Source organism: Lactuca virosa, chromosome 5 (genome assembly GCF_052849685.1).
Source record: "Lactuca virosa cultivar CGN04683 chromosome 5, Lactuca_virosa_CGN04683_v6, whole genome shotgun sequence".
Lineage (NCBI taxonomy): Eukaryota > Viridiplantae > Streptophyta > Magnoliopsida > Asterales > Asteraceae > Lactuca > Lactuca virosa.
The window spans coordinates 204,605,436-204,617,679 of NC_136430.1; the positions used below are offsets into that span (position 1 = coordinate 204,605,436).

The 12,244-nt window shown below is 35.7% G+C and overlaps 1 protein-coding gene across 1 annotated transcript; it reads right to left on the reverse strand.

The window, feature by feature from the left end:
* Window positions 1–1,178: 1,178 nt before the first annotated feature.
* LOC145114816 (Rho GTPase activation protein (RhoGAP) with PH domain-containing protein) lies at window positions 1,179–9,220 on the reverse strand. The gene is made up of 22 exons (XM_079050899.1): window positions 8,805–9,220; window positions 8,367–8,403; window positions 7,158–7,234; window positions 6,965–7,035; window positions 6,808–6,886; window positions 6,292–6,436; window positions 5,982–6,101; window positions 5,810–5,887; window positions 5,676–5,731; window positions 5,093–5,162; window positions 4,653–4,740; window positions 4,270–4,525; window positions 3,872–4,099; window positions 3,483–3,791; window positions 3,131–3,180; window positions 2,812–2,872; window positions 2,639–2,722; window positions 2,440–2,553; window positions 2,176–2,357; window positions 2,028–2,097; window positions 1,724–1,936; window positions 1,179–1,603 (listed from the first exon to the last, which is right to left on the reverse strand). Exons 1-22 carry the CDS (start codon window positions 8,856–8,858, stop codon window positions 1,427–1,429), a joined length of 2,619 nt encoding a protein of 872 aa, XP_078907025.1. The 5' UTR covers window positions 8,859–9,220; the 3' UTR covers window positions 1,179–1,426.
* Window positions 9,221–12,244: the final 3,024 nt, after the last annotated feature.

A 12,244-nucleotide genomic window follows, 5' to 3' on the forward strand; every position in this document is an offset into this window, starting at 1 on the left:
GTGGTCACAGCCAAGCCACCGGAAAAGCGCTGCCAACTCAGCGCCATGTTAGCTCCACCACCAACTCACTAGACATTGTAAATGGTTACTATTTCACATTATTCTTTTTTTTTATATATATATTTAAATTAAATAAAAAAACACTCTTCTCCCTTCTTCGTTTTCTGTCAAGAGGGCATCAACCTCTCACATTTCCCTGTGCTTCTCTTCGGCTTCAAAGTAGCAAACAACCCCCCCCCCCCCAAACCGTCGCCGATTTGTCTTGTTTCTTCCTCTTTCATGATGTGCTTGTCGATCAACCACAGTCGATGTCCCCATCGATGTTCCCGTTCGTCTTCTTCTCCGATCAGACAAGAAACGGAGATCCCATGTCTCTCTCCCTTCCTCGTAATTTCTCAGCCACCACCGGAGGTGCTTCCCACTTCTTCGTTCGTTCCCTTCAAACGGCTACAACAACGGTCAAAAAATGAAACTCGAATGTCATTGGTCGTCTTGGCCCGTCTTCGCAACCACATCACAACCAAGCCACCAGACACGGGGTGGTGTTCACGTGTGACTTGCCTGTCCATGTCAGCATCACCCCTCTTCTTCTATCCCCACTCCGGATAGCCTTATTACAGCTGGGGCGGTGTTTACGTGTGACTTGCCTGTATCACCCCTCTTCTTCTACCCCCACTCCGGATAGCCTTATTAAAGCTGAGTGAAATTGAAAAGTTAACTGGAAAACTTAATTTTTGGATCCCAATCCCACAGCAATGCACGCAGATTTTTTGACAACAGTACACCAACCATAGCAAAAAAAAAAAACTTAAAGTTCCCTGTCTTAAATAAAAACAGATTGAAATGTTTTACCTCACATTAGTCTTTTATTATTAATATTTTCTACCAATATAACTAAAACAAAGCCAAATCAAATTTATCTAAATCGAAAAATCCTGCTTCTCATCAGAAAGACTAACAACCATATGTAAGTATTCTGATTCTTACGGACAGTTGGAGGCCTTTGTAAGGCTTTATGTTGTTTCATTATGCGAGAGCTTATCTTCTACCCAAAATCTCGACATTTGGTTAAAAGTGTCATATACCAAACCAACAGGAGGTTAAATACAAATCCCATAAAACATCAATAGACAAAGTGATTGTGTCACAAAATACTCAACAATCATTACATCCTCGAATAGAAAATTACCGATTACATCACATAATAATAATAATAATTATAATAATACTTTATGATAAACAGATATACTACGATACCCGCTACACCTCTGACAAAACAAATCATTTTTTGTAGTGTACTTTTTTTTCTGGACACCAAATAATAACAAAACAGAATACAAAAAACGAAAATTCCAAAATGAGACTACAGAAGTATCTACACTCCACAAAAAAAACCCAAGGAATATACAAATGGAGAAATGCCAGCTCAGCGAGGGGAGGATTGTTTATACATAAAATCTTGGGAGGAAGTCCCGTAATTTAAATCGAGGTTGTGAAGTTGTTCCATAAGTTGAGAGCGCCGTTCTTTGAAGAAATCAAGGCGGGTTGTTAATTCCACCAAAGTGGAAGAGGCGGCTGATTGGTGTCTGGGATACTCAACCACCTATGAAAAAAAAAAAAACATTTTTTTAAGTTTTACAAAAAAGCAGACATACTTTCACCATTTTATCAATTTGGTCCCTGAACAATTTTTTTTTTATCAATCATAAGTAAAAAGTGAAACCTCGGGTGGTCTGGATGAAGATGGAATCATGGTGGCAGAATCAACGGCTCCAAAATCATCCACAGATAGACTTGTAGAAGCCTCTGTAGTTTTAGAGTCACTCAAGCTTGTGGAGTCTATCAACTGCTTTCTTGAAGGTTGCCTATTATTACTGTTTCCTGATGTTAATTGTTGTCCTTTGATGTTTCTCATCTCTGTTCCCAATGAATTTTCCTGCATCCAAAAAGATATCAATCAACAACTTTCATTTCTTTCTATTATTCAAATACAAAATCAAGCCTTGAGAAGAAGATAGCTTAGCTACCTCCGTTCTTTGTTTTCTTTCATGGTTGATATAAGCAAGTGTAGTATCAAAATCTTGTTGAAAAAATCTCCTGCCAAAAAAGACAAAAATTTACATTTCATTCCAATATTATACAAGAAAAGCAGTTATTATTAAAAGAATAACTTACTGTGGAGGATTATGATTATGGTTATGGAGATGTTGGAATTGGTGAGAATTATCTTTATCTAAGAGAGAGCCATAATGATGCTGGCCTTGCTGATTCAGCTGATGATGTAATTCAGCAACTTTTTGCTTCAATCTTGCCACGTCAGCTTCAGCAAGAGCAATCTCCTCAAGTTCAGCTCGTGTCTTCATTTAAAAGAAAGTGACCTTCAAAATCTTGATAACTTATTTGATATGAAAAGCAAGAAGATAAAAGAGTAGAAGAGACCTTTGAATCCATAGGACGGGATCCTGACACCTGTCCAGAAGACATGCTTAACCCCACTTCTAATGCAGCCCTTAAATCCCTTTCAGCTTGTAATTGTTCCTGAAGCCTTGAAACCTGTGGAGTGGAGATGGAGAGGGGTATTTTAGGGAACATCATGATAAAATAAAATATTCCCAATTAAAAGAAGAAGAGAGCATACATCTTGTTCAAGTGCTAATCGACGTTCATGAAGTGCTTGTTTCCTTCTTTCAAGGCTAGCTTGAAGTATTGCATTCCCTCTAGCCTAATAATATCCATCAAATTTTAAAAAATATTACCAATATTTTGAAAAAAAAAAAAAACATAAAATTTAATATAAATATTAATTATTACCTCCTTTGCGATTCTTTGGCGCAAGTCGTTTTTCGTAAGCTCAAGCCTTTGAATAGCAAGTCTAGACACATTTATAATATCAAATTCAAAATATTACTAATAACAAACTGAACTTAAGTAGATATCATAAGAAACCCATCTTTAAAAATGTGTTGTATTGTTTAATGTTTATAGTTTTATACCCATTGATTAACACTAGATTTCATCATATGTTTCAAATTCAAACAATTAAGAAATTTCTCAATGTGGAACCTTTATATCAGCATGAAAGCAACATATAAATATAAATGTAAAATAAACCAAAAGTTGATAGTCTTACTCTTCTTCTCCTGAAGAATCAACCGATTCCATTGATGGAGTCTTTCTTCCCTATGAAATAAAAAATAAGAAAAACAATCATCAGGGCCCTTAAGACTCCAACATCCAGTTTGCAACTTAATAATAATTCAGCACTTTCTTGTAACATAAATTCAATCAGATATCAAAGAATTCTATATTATTTGTCCATTTCTTTCTATTGTACTTTCAAAAACTTTCTTCATTAGAACATTATACTTTGAAATATATTCTATGCAATGGAGTATAATTTATAGCAGTGTATTTGGATAATAAACAAAATGAATGAAAGCAAATTGCTATTTCTGCATTTTACTAAACCAAACAAGACTTACATTATTATTCCTTCCCCAAAATGTGGAACGCTTGGCATTACTATTATTACTATTAGAGCCTGAAAATTTGCTAATTGGGGTCTCATTGCATGATTTGGGACCCACAAAAGGCTGAGATAATCCTTGATCTATAGCAGAAAGCATTGTTCCAACTGACCGATGAGACTCACTTCTTGACAACATGCCAGGTGTCTCCATTTCATTATGTTTCTTATTACAACCTTGAGAGTCCAATAAATTAGAATTTGGTGGTGGCTTAACATTGCTCCTTGGGGATGATACAACATCTGATTCATCAGCTCCATATACCTATATATATTCACAAAACAAAACCTCAATCACCAATGGAATGAAGAATTCCATTCCATCATTTTCAAAACACTAACTACCTTAAAGTCATAGAGATCACTGCAAGCATAACCACTGCTTTCACTCAACTTTCCACTGAGAACACGTTCAGGATCCTGATCCTCATCGGTTTCTTGATCAGCTTCATTTTCTGCATCATGGTAACCATTGCTTTTGGATTCCATGTTTTCATCATCCATTGAATCTTCACTTGCACTATTGTCCATTCGAGAATCTACTGACATTGAACATTTCAGCATAGTGTCATCCTGAAAAAACAACAACAACAACGAACTTAGCCAATAGTTAAACCTTAACAGTTACTTACAGTAAAAAAGGGCTAAATACATAAAACAGCAACGTGCTTTCATTTCTTTCAATGAAAGTAGACTGCTATTTCTTGCAGTTAACCCTGAAAATGGTAAAAAAAGCAACTTACATCAAAGATATTGTCATACTCCTCAAGTAGAGTTGTAATTATAGCTTGAGCATTATTAGCAGCATTTGCAGCAGCAAGCAGCTGTGCAGAATTGTCACCATTATTATTATTATTATCAAAATCATCATCCTCCAATTCACATTCACCAGCTAAAAGAGGGCGTAACAGTAATGGTGCCATACAAGCAGCAACTGCTGATGGAGTCATTCGGTTTTCAAAAGTATGCAGAGAAACAGTGTGCATCATCTTCAAGATTCTGCAAATCACTATCAACTATCAAGTAAAAACTATAAATCAAAATCTTCTTCATTTTTTTTTTGGTCCCAAGGGTGTGTTTTGTAAAAAATAACAGAACAGATAATAAACAAAGAGAAAAAGGTGACCTTTGTAACAAACGTCTGTTTGGTTCAGGGAATGTTTCCAAGATTGCTGCACGCATGGCATTTACTCGAGCTTCCTTCCGGTCAATTCCTTGGTCAACAGAGGGAAAACACTATCAGTAATACTACAACTTAATTATATCTCACAATTGGTACCTTATTAAAGAATAAAGATGTATGTATACTATATAGTACATACACACAAAGGTGAATTCATAAAGGGATAAAGAGGGGAGAAGCCAAGAAGGTAAGAAAATGGATATACAATTATATATATATATATATATATATATATATATATATATATATATATATATATATATCATATATGTAGTAGAAGACTTTAGATCCAGTTTGGAAAGTTAATAATATAACATTAGAATCAAACATGAACACATCAACAACTTACAAATAAGGATAAAAAAAAAGGGAGATGAACTTACTATGAGCTTCCAGTAAAGCAGTGCAGCAGGATGCAGGAACAGGGGATGAGGGTAGCTCTCGAAGAACATGCTGCAGGAAAAAAAAAAAAAAAAAAAAAAGAGTTATGAGTCAAATCATTGACCAAAGCAATGAAAAAGATCCCAGATACAAAAAAGTAATCTCCTTCTGTTTTCCCCTTTTTTCAAGATGTTTTACTGTTTCTTATCAGTGTTTGGACATATAGAAACCTACTTATCATCATCTGAAAGTTATCAGATATTCAGATATCCATGTTGTTCTCTTCATTCAAGAGTTAGACCCTGTTTCTTTTGTTGTCTGGATAAATGATATTTATATTATGTATTTGAGAAAAAGAAGAAACATTTGAGGCCAATTTTGTAAAACGTTAAGACATAATGGGGAAACTCTCTTTTCCCTGACTTTTTCTCTATTAAGTTGTTCTTTCTGCATCAAGTCTAAAAGAAACACTCATGTATATAGAAGAAAACACCTAAGTGTGTTTTATATTGTTCTCAATGAAATTTATCATCCATTAGCAAAGATATCCATTGCCATTGATCTTGATTTAAATCAGGTATGCACCTTGACACAGTCACCAACAACATGAGCATCTTCATCAGAACCAAATTCAGTCTTGCCTGAAACAAATATAGAATAAATCTTAGGATTCTTCATTCTTAATACAGAAATTGAAGTGCAAATGACAAGTTGTCAACCTGTTTCATACTCCTGAACTCTCTTATCAACTTCCTCAACATCTGCAGCTTGTCTCAAGATTCCTTCTACTTTGGTTCCTTTAACATAAAATCATAAGGCTCAAGTTAGCACATAAAAACCGAGACCATGAGATAGGACTTTACTACATTCAGATTTCAGAAAGAAAGTTACCATGTTTCTCAAGAAATCTAAGAGCTTTTTCAAGAAAAGATGGGCCTCCATCTATGTCTTCCAGAGCTAACAATATTGGACGTCCAACAACCAAAGATTTGATTGGTCGTTTGTCCCTCCCTAGAAAAATATATATATATATTCAAAATGAAATGAATAACTTTTGAACCTAAAAAGTTAAATTACATTGCCTGCCATTTCTTGCATGCATTTAGCCCTTTTGAGTATGTATTGTTTTCAATTCATAGAAAGAAAACAATCTCTGAAAGTGGGTAAATGCAGTGAAAACAAAAGATTAGGGTTTACAAACATTGATGAAAGGGTCCTTCAATTGAATCAGTAGTATCATTGCGAAAGATCCCATTATGTCCCATTACAAGGGCTGCACTTGGTGCTTGAGCAAGAGCATGTTCCAAAGCTGTCTTCCATTCAAACAAATCCTCTGATGTCTCAGCCTGAAAAATTATATTCAACATTGTAATAATACGAAAATACCCTAAAATTCATAAATAGTAAAACTCATACAAGGGAAAGCAGAGTAAAAAGTAAGAGACAGATAACAATCAATTAAAATTCGTAAGGTAATGAAAATGCCACATGGCAGGCATGCATGTCAATTAAAACATGCCACATCAGCATTTGTGACAAGTCACCGCTAATATAAGTTGGTTTGGTTGCTATTGTGGTTAAAAAGTAAAGTATGTGTTGCCTATTTTGGTAAAAATGGTGAAGTCCATTGCTATTTGATGTAATTTGCCTAAAAAGATACTCCTATGATATAAAAATGTATCTTTAATCTGTCATGAAAAAAATAAAAAATAAAAACCTTGAGAGTAAATGCACGTCCATCACGTCCATCAGGAAACAAAACAGTTAACAGCTTTTTGTCTTCTCTAACAACAACACTGCAAAATACAATAAATCACATTGTAAACTAATACTTCCTCAAAAACAACATTAAACACACACACACACAACAGTACCTTCCAGAATTGTTCAAGTCAATACCCCCCAAAGTCAGATTGACTTCGCCACCTCTCTGAGGAATTGCACTCTGCATAGTTACATAAGTACAAATTTAGCAATTGGAGAAGGAATTATATATTTAATGAGAGAGAGAAAAAAAAAGCATAATAAATATTTCACAAAAGAAATAAAGTGAAGAAGATAACTCACGGGATCATTTTTAAAGAACACTAAAGAAGTGCGTGTGAGAATAAACCAACGCTTCTTCCATGATTTCCAACCTAACCCTGAGGAAGCAAAAGAGTTGTTATGTAAGGAGACAACAGAACCAAGTGAGCAAAATCAAAAAAAGACAAAAGAGTAAAAGTTGCAAAAGACATAAATGCCCTCCTCATCCTCATTATTAGAACTGTATGTTTTACAGAATACAATACCAAACAACACCCAAAACTAGCTTAATTTTATGGATATGACACATGCACCCTTGTGCAACGATAATTTTATGCATACAAATACAATTCTATTCTACAAATGTTTTCTACTCTTTTAATAAACTTAATAAAAGGAAATCAACCAGAAAGAACAGATAAATGGATTCACCATGGATTATAAGATAATTGAGTATATGAACTTTCCCACTTAGTACTACCACTTTTCACAAATATCATTTATCCAAACAGAACTTATTGAGGGAAAAAGAAATACTACCTAAGTTAATTCATATGGGCCCCTGTTGTATCTCATGTTATGACCTATAGGGTATAGGTTGTAATCAATGTTTCTTATCTACTACCACTTCTATGTTTTCCATCAAATGACTTCTATCTAAAACCTTTGTATACCTCGGCATTGCTAAAGGTAGATTGAAAATCAAACAAAAAAACGGTGTTTCTAAGGCCTAATGTGATCCAATCCGTTTTTCAATGATGAAATGGACATTTGTGCTTAGCAACCTATCAATGAACTTGAGTTTATCCATTGATTTTTGTCCAAGTGATATGCTTTCTAACTCCACAAACTCCCAGTTAACCTGAGTGCCTGAATCCTAAGCTATATAAAAGCCACTATAACCTAAAATTCACTTGATATCATATTCTACAGCTCAAACAACTAGCAAGACCCCATTTGTTACTCAAGATACAACACAGCAAAACAGCATATGATGAAAATCAATATCAAATTGTTATGGTTTTTGGTTAAAAGAAAGTTCATATGGGCTCAACCTTAAATGAATTGATAACTCATACTCAACCCTAATCCATACTTTCTTATATATCAGAGCACACCTAATTCATAGCCAGATTACAAAGATAGCAAGATTTTTGAATGACAAAGCTTTACACAGTGTTTAAACTAAATAGAAAGACGACCAGGAACTTATGATAACAATTCCAGATGAAAGGAATAATTTTTACTAACCTTTTGAAGATATGAACAACGGCCCGCTTTTAAAAACCTGTTAATAATTTCCACAGATCTTCAAAAAGTTAGAAACTTTACTACTACTACAATATACCCATCAATGCTAATGCAATTCGTCATAGACTGACTACATCACAGAAGAGATGGGAAACATGCAGCTATAAAATGACTTTTTCTTTAAATACATACACTACATTTTCCATTTTACTCCCACATAACTTGCGGTTTCAAACAGATGCCATTTCACTTCACAATCCGTATGAATTTGAAAGTTTTCTTAGAAGAAATTAAGCCTACATTGAACTTTATGAAGTGGATTGGTACCGATAACAAAAATTTAGGTCCCAAAATTGCGACCAAAAATCAAAACCCTTGTCAATTTGGAGTGAGTGATACAGGAAAAAGATGGGAATTGAAAAGATTATGGAAAAGTACCGTGTTTGTAGCTCCAATTCGGGGACGCTCGAACGCCGCCAATGAAGCAGACATTCTTAAAAAACATTGATGGTAAAAGAATCAAACATCTGACAAGTGGGTATCGATAAGCATCCCGCAGAGTAGAGAGTCGAGACCCAGATCGAGGAAAAGGTCGGCAAGATCTAATCGAGTAGAAGCGTTTCAAATTGAAGAGATTGTTGATGATATTGATGATAATGATGAAGAAGAAAAACCCACAAAAAAGCAACAAACATCTGTTACCATCTTTATTTTCTCTCTCTATAAATGTAAGATTAGGTAATAGTGGTTGCTTTTCACCTACTTTTGGCTGTGTAATAAGATTTGTGTTTAAGAAAATGGTTCTTGTTTGGCAAGCTTTGCTTTTGGATGAGATAGTAATTAGCAAAGGGAAAGAGAAAGCCAACTCAAGTAGCAGTGGCATTTGGTTTTTTATGGGGAGCCTCTATTTCAGCCCGTGATTCCTGGGCACCCAAGCCAGATAGATTTACTACTAATTTGCATTTGCAAGGAGTAAAAATGTAAATGTAAATGTAAATCAATCTACTTGTGTGTGTCTTTCTTTCATTTGTGTGTGTCTTTCTTTTATTTTAATAATTTTGAAAAGTTATTTAAAGCAGCCGTTGTAAAGTGGGTAAAAGTCGAATAAATGTTAAATTGGGTCCTTAATTTGGCTCATTCAGTAAAATATTATTATTTTTATTGAAGTTATACTTCATATTTGAATTTGCTAGAAAAAAATTAAATCGGAAAGAGTTTGGTAAACGTTTTTTAAAGTGTTTTTAGGAGAATATAAAATATCATTGTACTTATAATTTCATCAAGAGAAAATGATTTCAAAGGGTAAGATAATTCAAAAAATGTACATGTTTAATCTTTAATGTTTTTTTTTATGTTAAATATGTCTTTATACTTGTTTTTTGTACTCATATAGCCCTTTTGACCGGCTACACCCGGTTTAGACGGTTATATATAAATTTATGTTTATTTTGGTGAAATATATTGCACATGTGGTGTCCACATAGCAGTTTACGTGAATAAACCATCTATTACACCCCAAAATAAGAGGATAACGAACATTAGGGTTCATTTAGTGAGCCTCCATCCTCCCTTACACCACACTATTTGCAACGTCCTAAAAATATGACCCAAAAATTTTATTTTTAATTTAATAAAATAGTATTCCAAAACATTATCCATACAACCCAAAAGAAAATAAGTGTATCAAAGATCATATCAATCAGAGTAATATCTCAAAAGCGGAATCCATATGGTGTGTGTGATGCAGTCATCCAGAGCTCTTCCCTTTGGAACCAGAAGTACCTGAAACATAAACTGAAAACTGTAAGCACAAAGCTTTGTGAGTCCCCAAACTACCCCATACCAAACATAATAGATCACATATTGGTCCCCCGCCCTACATCGGGCCCCACCCGGCATCGAGCCCTGCTCGGTATATAGATATGTCATTCCTAGACCTCGCCTGTCATCGGGCCTCGCCCACTATACACGTACAATATATATCACATAATCATGATAATACATATAATGATCATAACAATGGCATATGTTTCAGTCATCAGGCCTCGACCGACATCGAGCCCCACCCGGTATACATAGCAGCACATAATACATGCAAGGGTCATGCAGACTTCTGGCATCCTAACATAAATAACAAGGGCCGATATTGGTGTCTTAGACCCGCTAAACCCAGTCAGGAAACTCACCTCGAATGCTGAATCTCATTGAAATCCCTAGTTGTTGTCCTGACGAATCCCCGAACTATCAATACAAAATAGCACCCAATTAACACTTGGGTTCCAATCTATATCCAATAATCCATACTTGGGGTAAAATGACCATTTTACCCCTGACCTAGTTTGAACCAAGATTGGGGCCCAAACCCACAAACCAAAAAGGCCCAAAACCAATTGCTTCTCCAAGGCCCACTTATGGCCCAATTTTCCAAATTTGAGCCAAACCCTATGTGGACCTTACCCTAAGGCCCAATAATTTTCCCTAGTCCAAACTCTTAGCCCAAAGCTTGATTTCAGATGGCCCATTAAGGCCCAACGTAACAAGGCCCAAAGAAATGACCCAACCGAGGCCCAAAAACTACGAAGCCCAACAGACTGAGTACGCAGGGCGTACTCAACTGTACGCTAAGCGTACAGGCTAAACGGATTGTACGTCGTGCGTACAAACTTGTAGCCCATCGTACTCACCTAATAAGTCCATATCCATAATAATCACTTAATGCTTAAGACCAAAAGCTAAAATCACAAATCTAAGTCATAATCAACATCTAGAACCATAAAGTCACTGACTTTGTGACTTTGCATGCCCCAAAAGGACCCAACTTCGAAATATAACATTCTACTTCCATTAAAATGGTCATAACTCATGCATGGATGGATCTAAACTTTAAAGGTGACAACTTTATGCATCTAGAACCTCGGAAACACCAAGAGTGGCAACTCAAAGCTCTTGGAGTGACATCACACCACTAGATCCCATTCATGGGCCAAAAGGGACAAAAACTCATACATAATAGATCTAAGACACCATAGATCAAGTTCACAGCTTTATACCTCAAATAAGTTGGAAATGAAGCAAAAGGTCGAGACCCACAAGCTCTTCCTTGATCCACCACCTTGCACCAAGCTTTTACTTCTTGAATATGGAGTAAAACACACAAAAATAGACACAATGAGCTCAAAATACCAAGGAGAGGCTTAATATTTTGAATATGGGGCTAAAAGGTATGAGGAGACTGAGAAATTAGGGTTTCAAAAGCCATAAGGATGATTATATAGTGTCCATTCTCGAAATTTAGGGTTTTCATCAAACATACGTACGCCCCGCGTACATGGCTGTACGCCCCACGTACATGTCCGAAACCACGACTCACCATCACACGAGTACGCTAAGAGTACCATGTGGTACGCCCCCGCGTACTCGCTTTGTAGCTTGTACGCCAAGCGTACCATGTGGTGCGCCCCGCGTACAGCATGAGGACCAAAATGCAACAAAATTTCAACTAGGGCAAAAAGAGAAACTTACCAGGAATCAAGTGTTACACTACTCCAGCTCTTTCAAAAAAAAGTGTTACACTACTCCACCATCATTACTCCCAATCTTCCTGAATCGTTATCAATCATTGCATAAGAGGCAATTTCAATCTTGGATGCACACTACAATGGCACGTTCGCACCTACCCCATTGGTGTATTTTGATCCAATTAGAGCATCTACGAGACATTGGTGTAAACAAGATGAACTTCTCTGATTTCATCATCTTTCTTGAAAACTTACCAACTGTTTTTTGCAAAGATGTGTATTACTGTGTGTCTGAAGTTATTGTGTGTCTAAAGTAAGTTTGATTGAGGGGTTGCATGCCATATAGAATGATAGAATGAA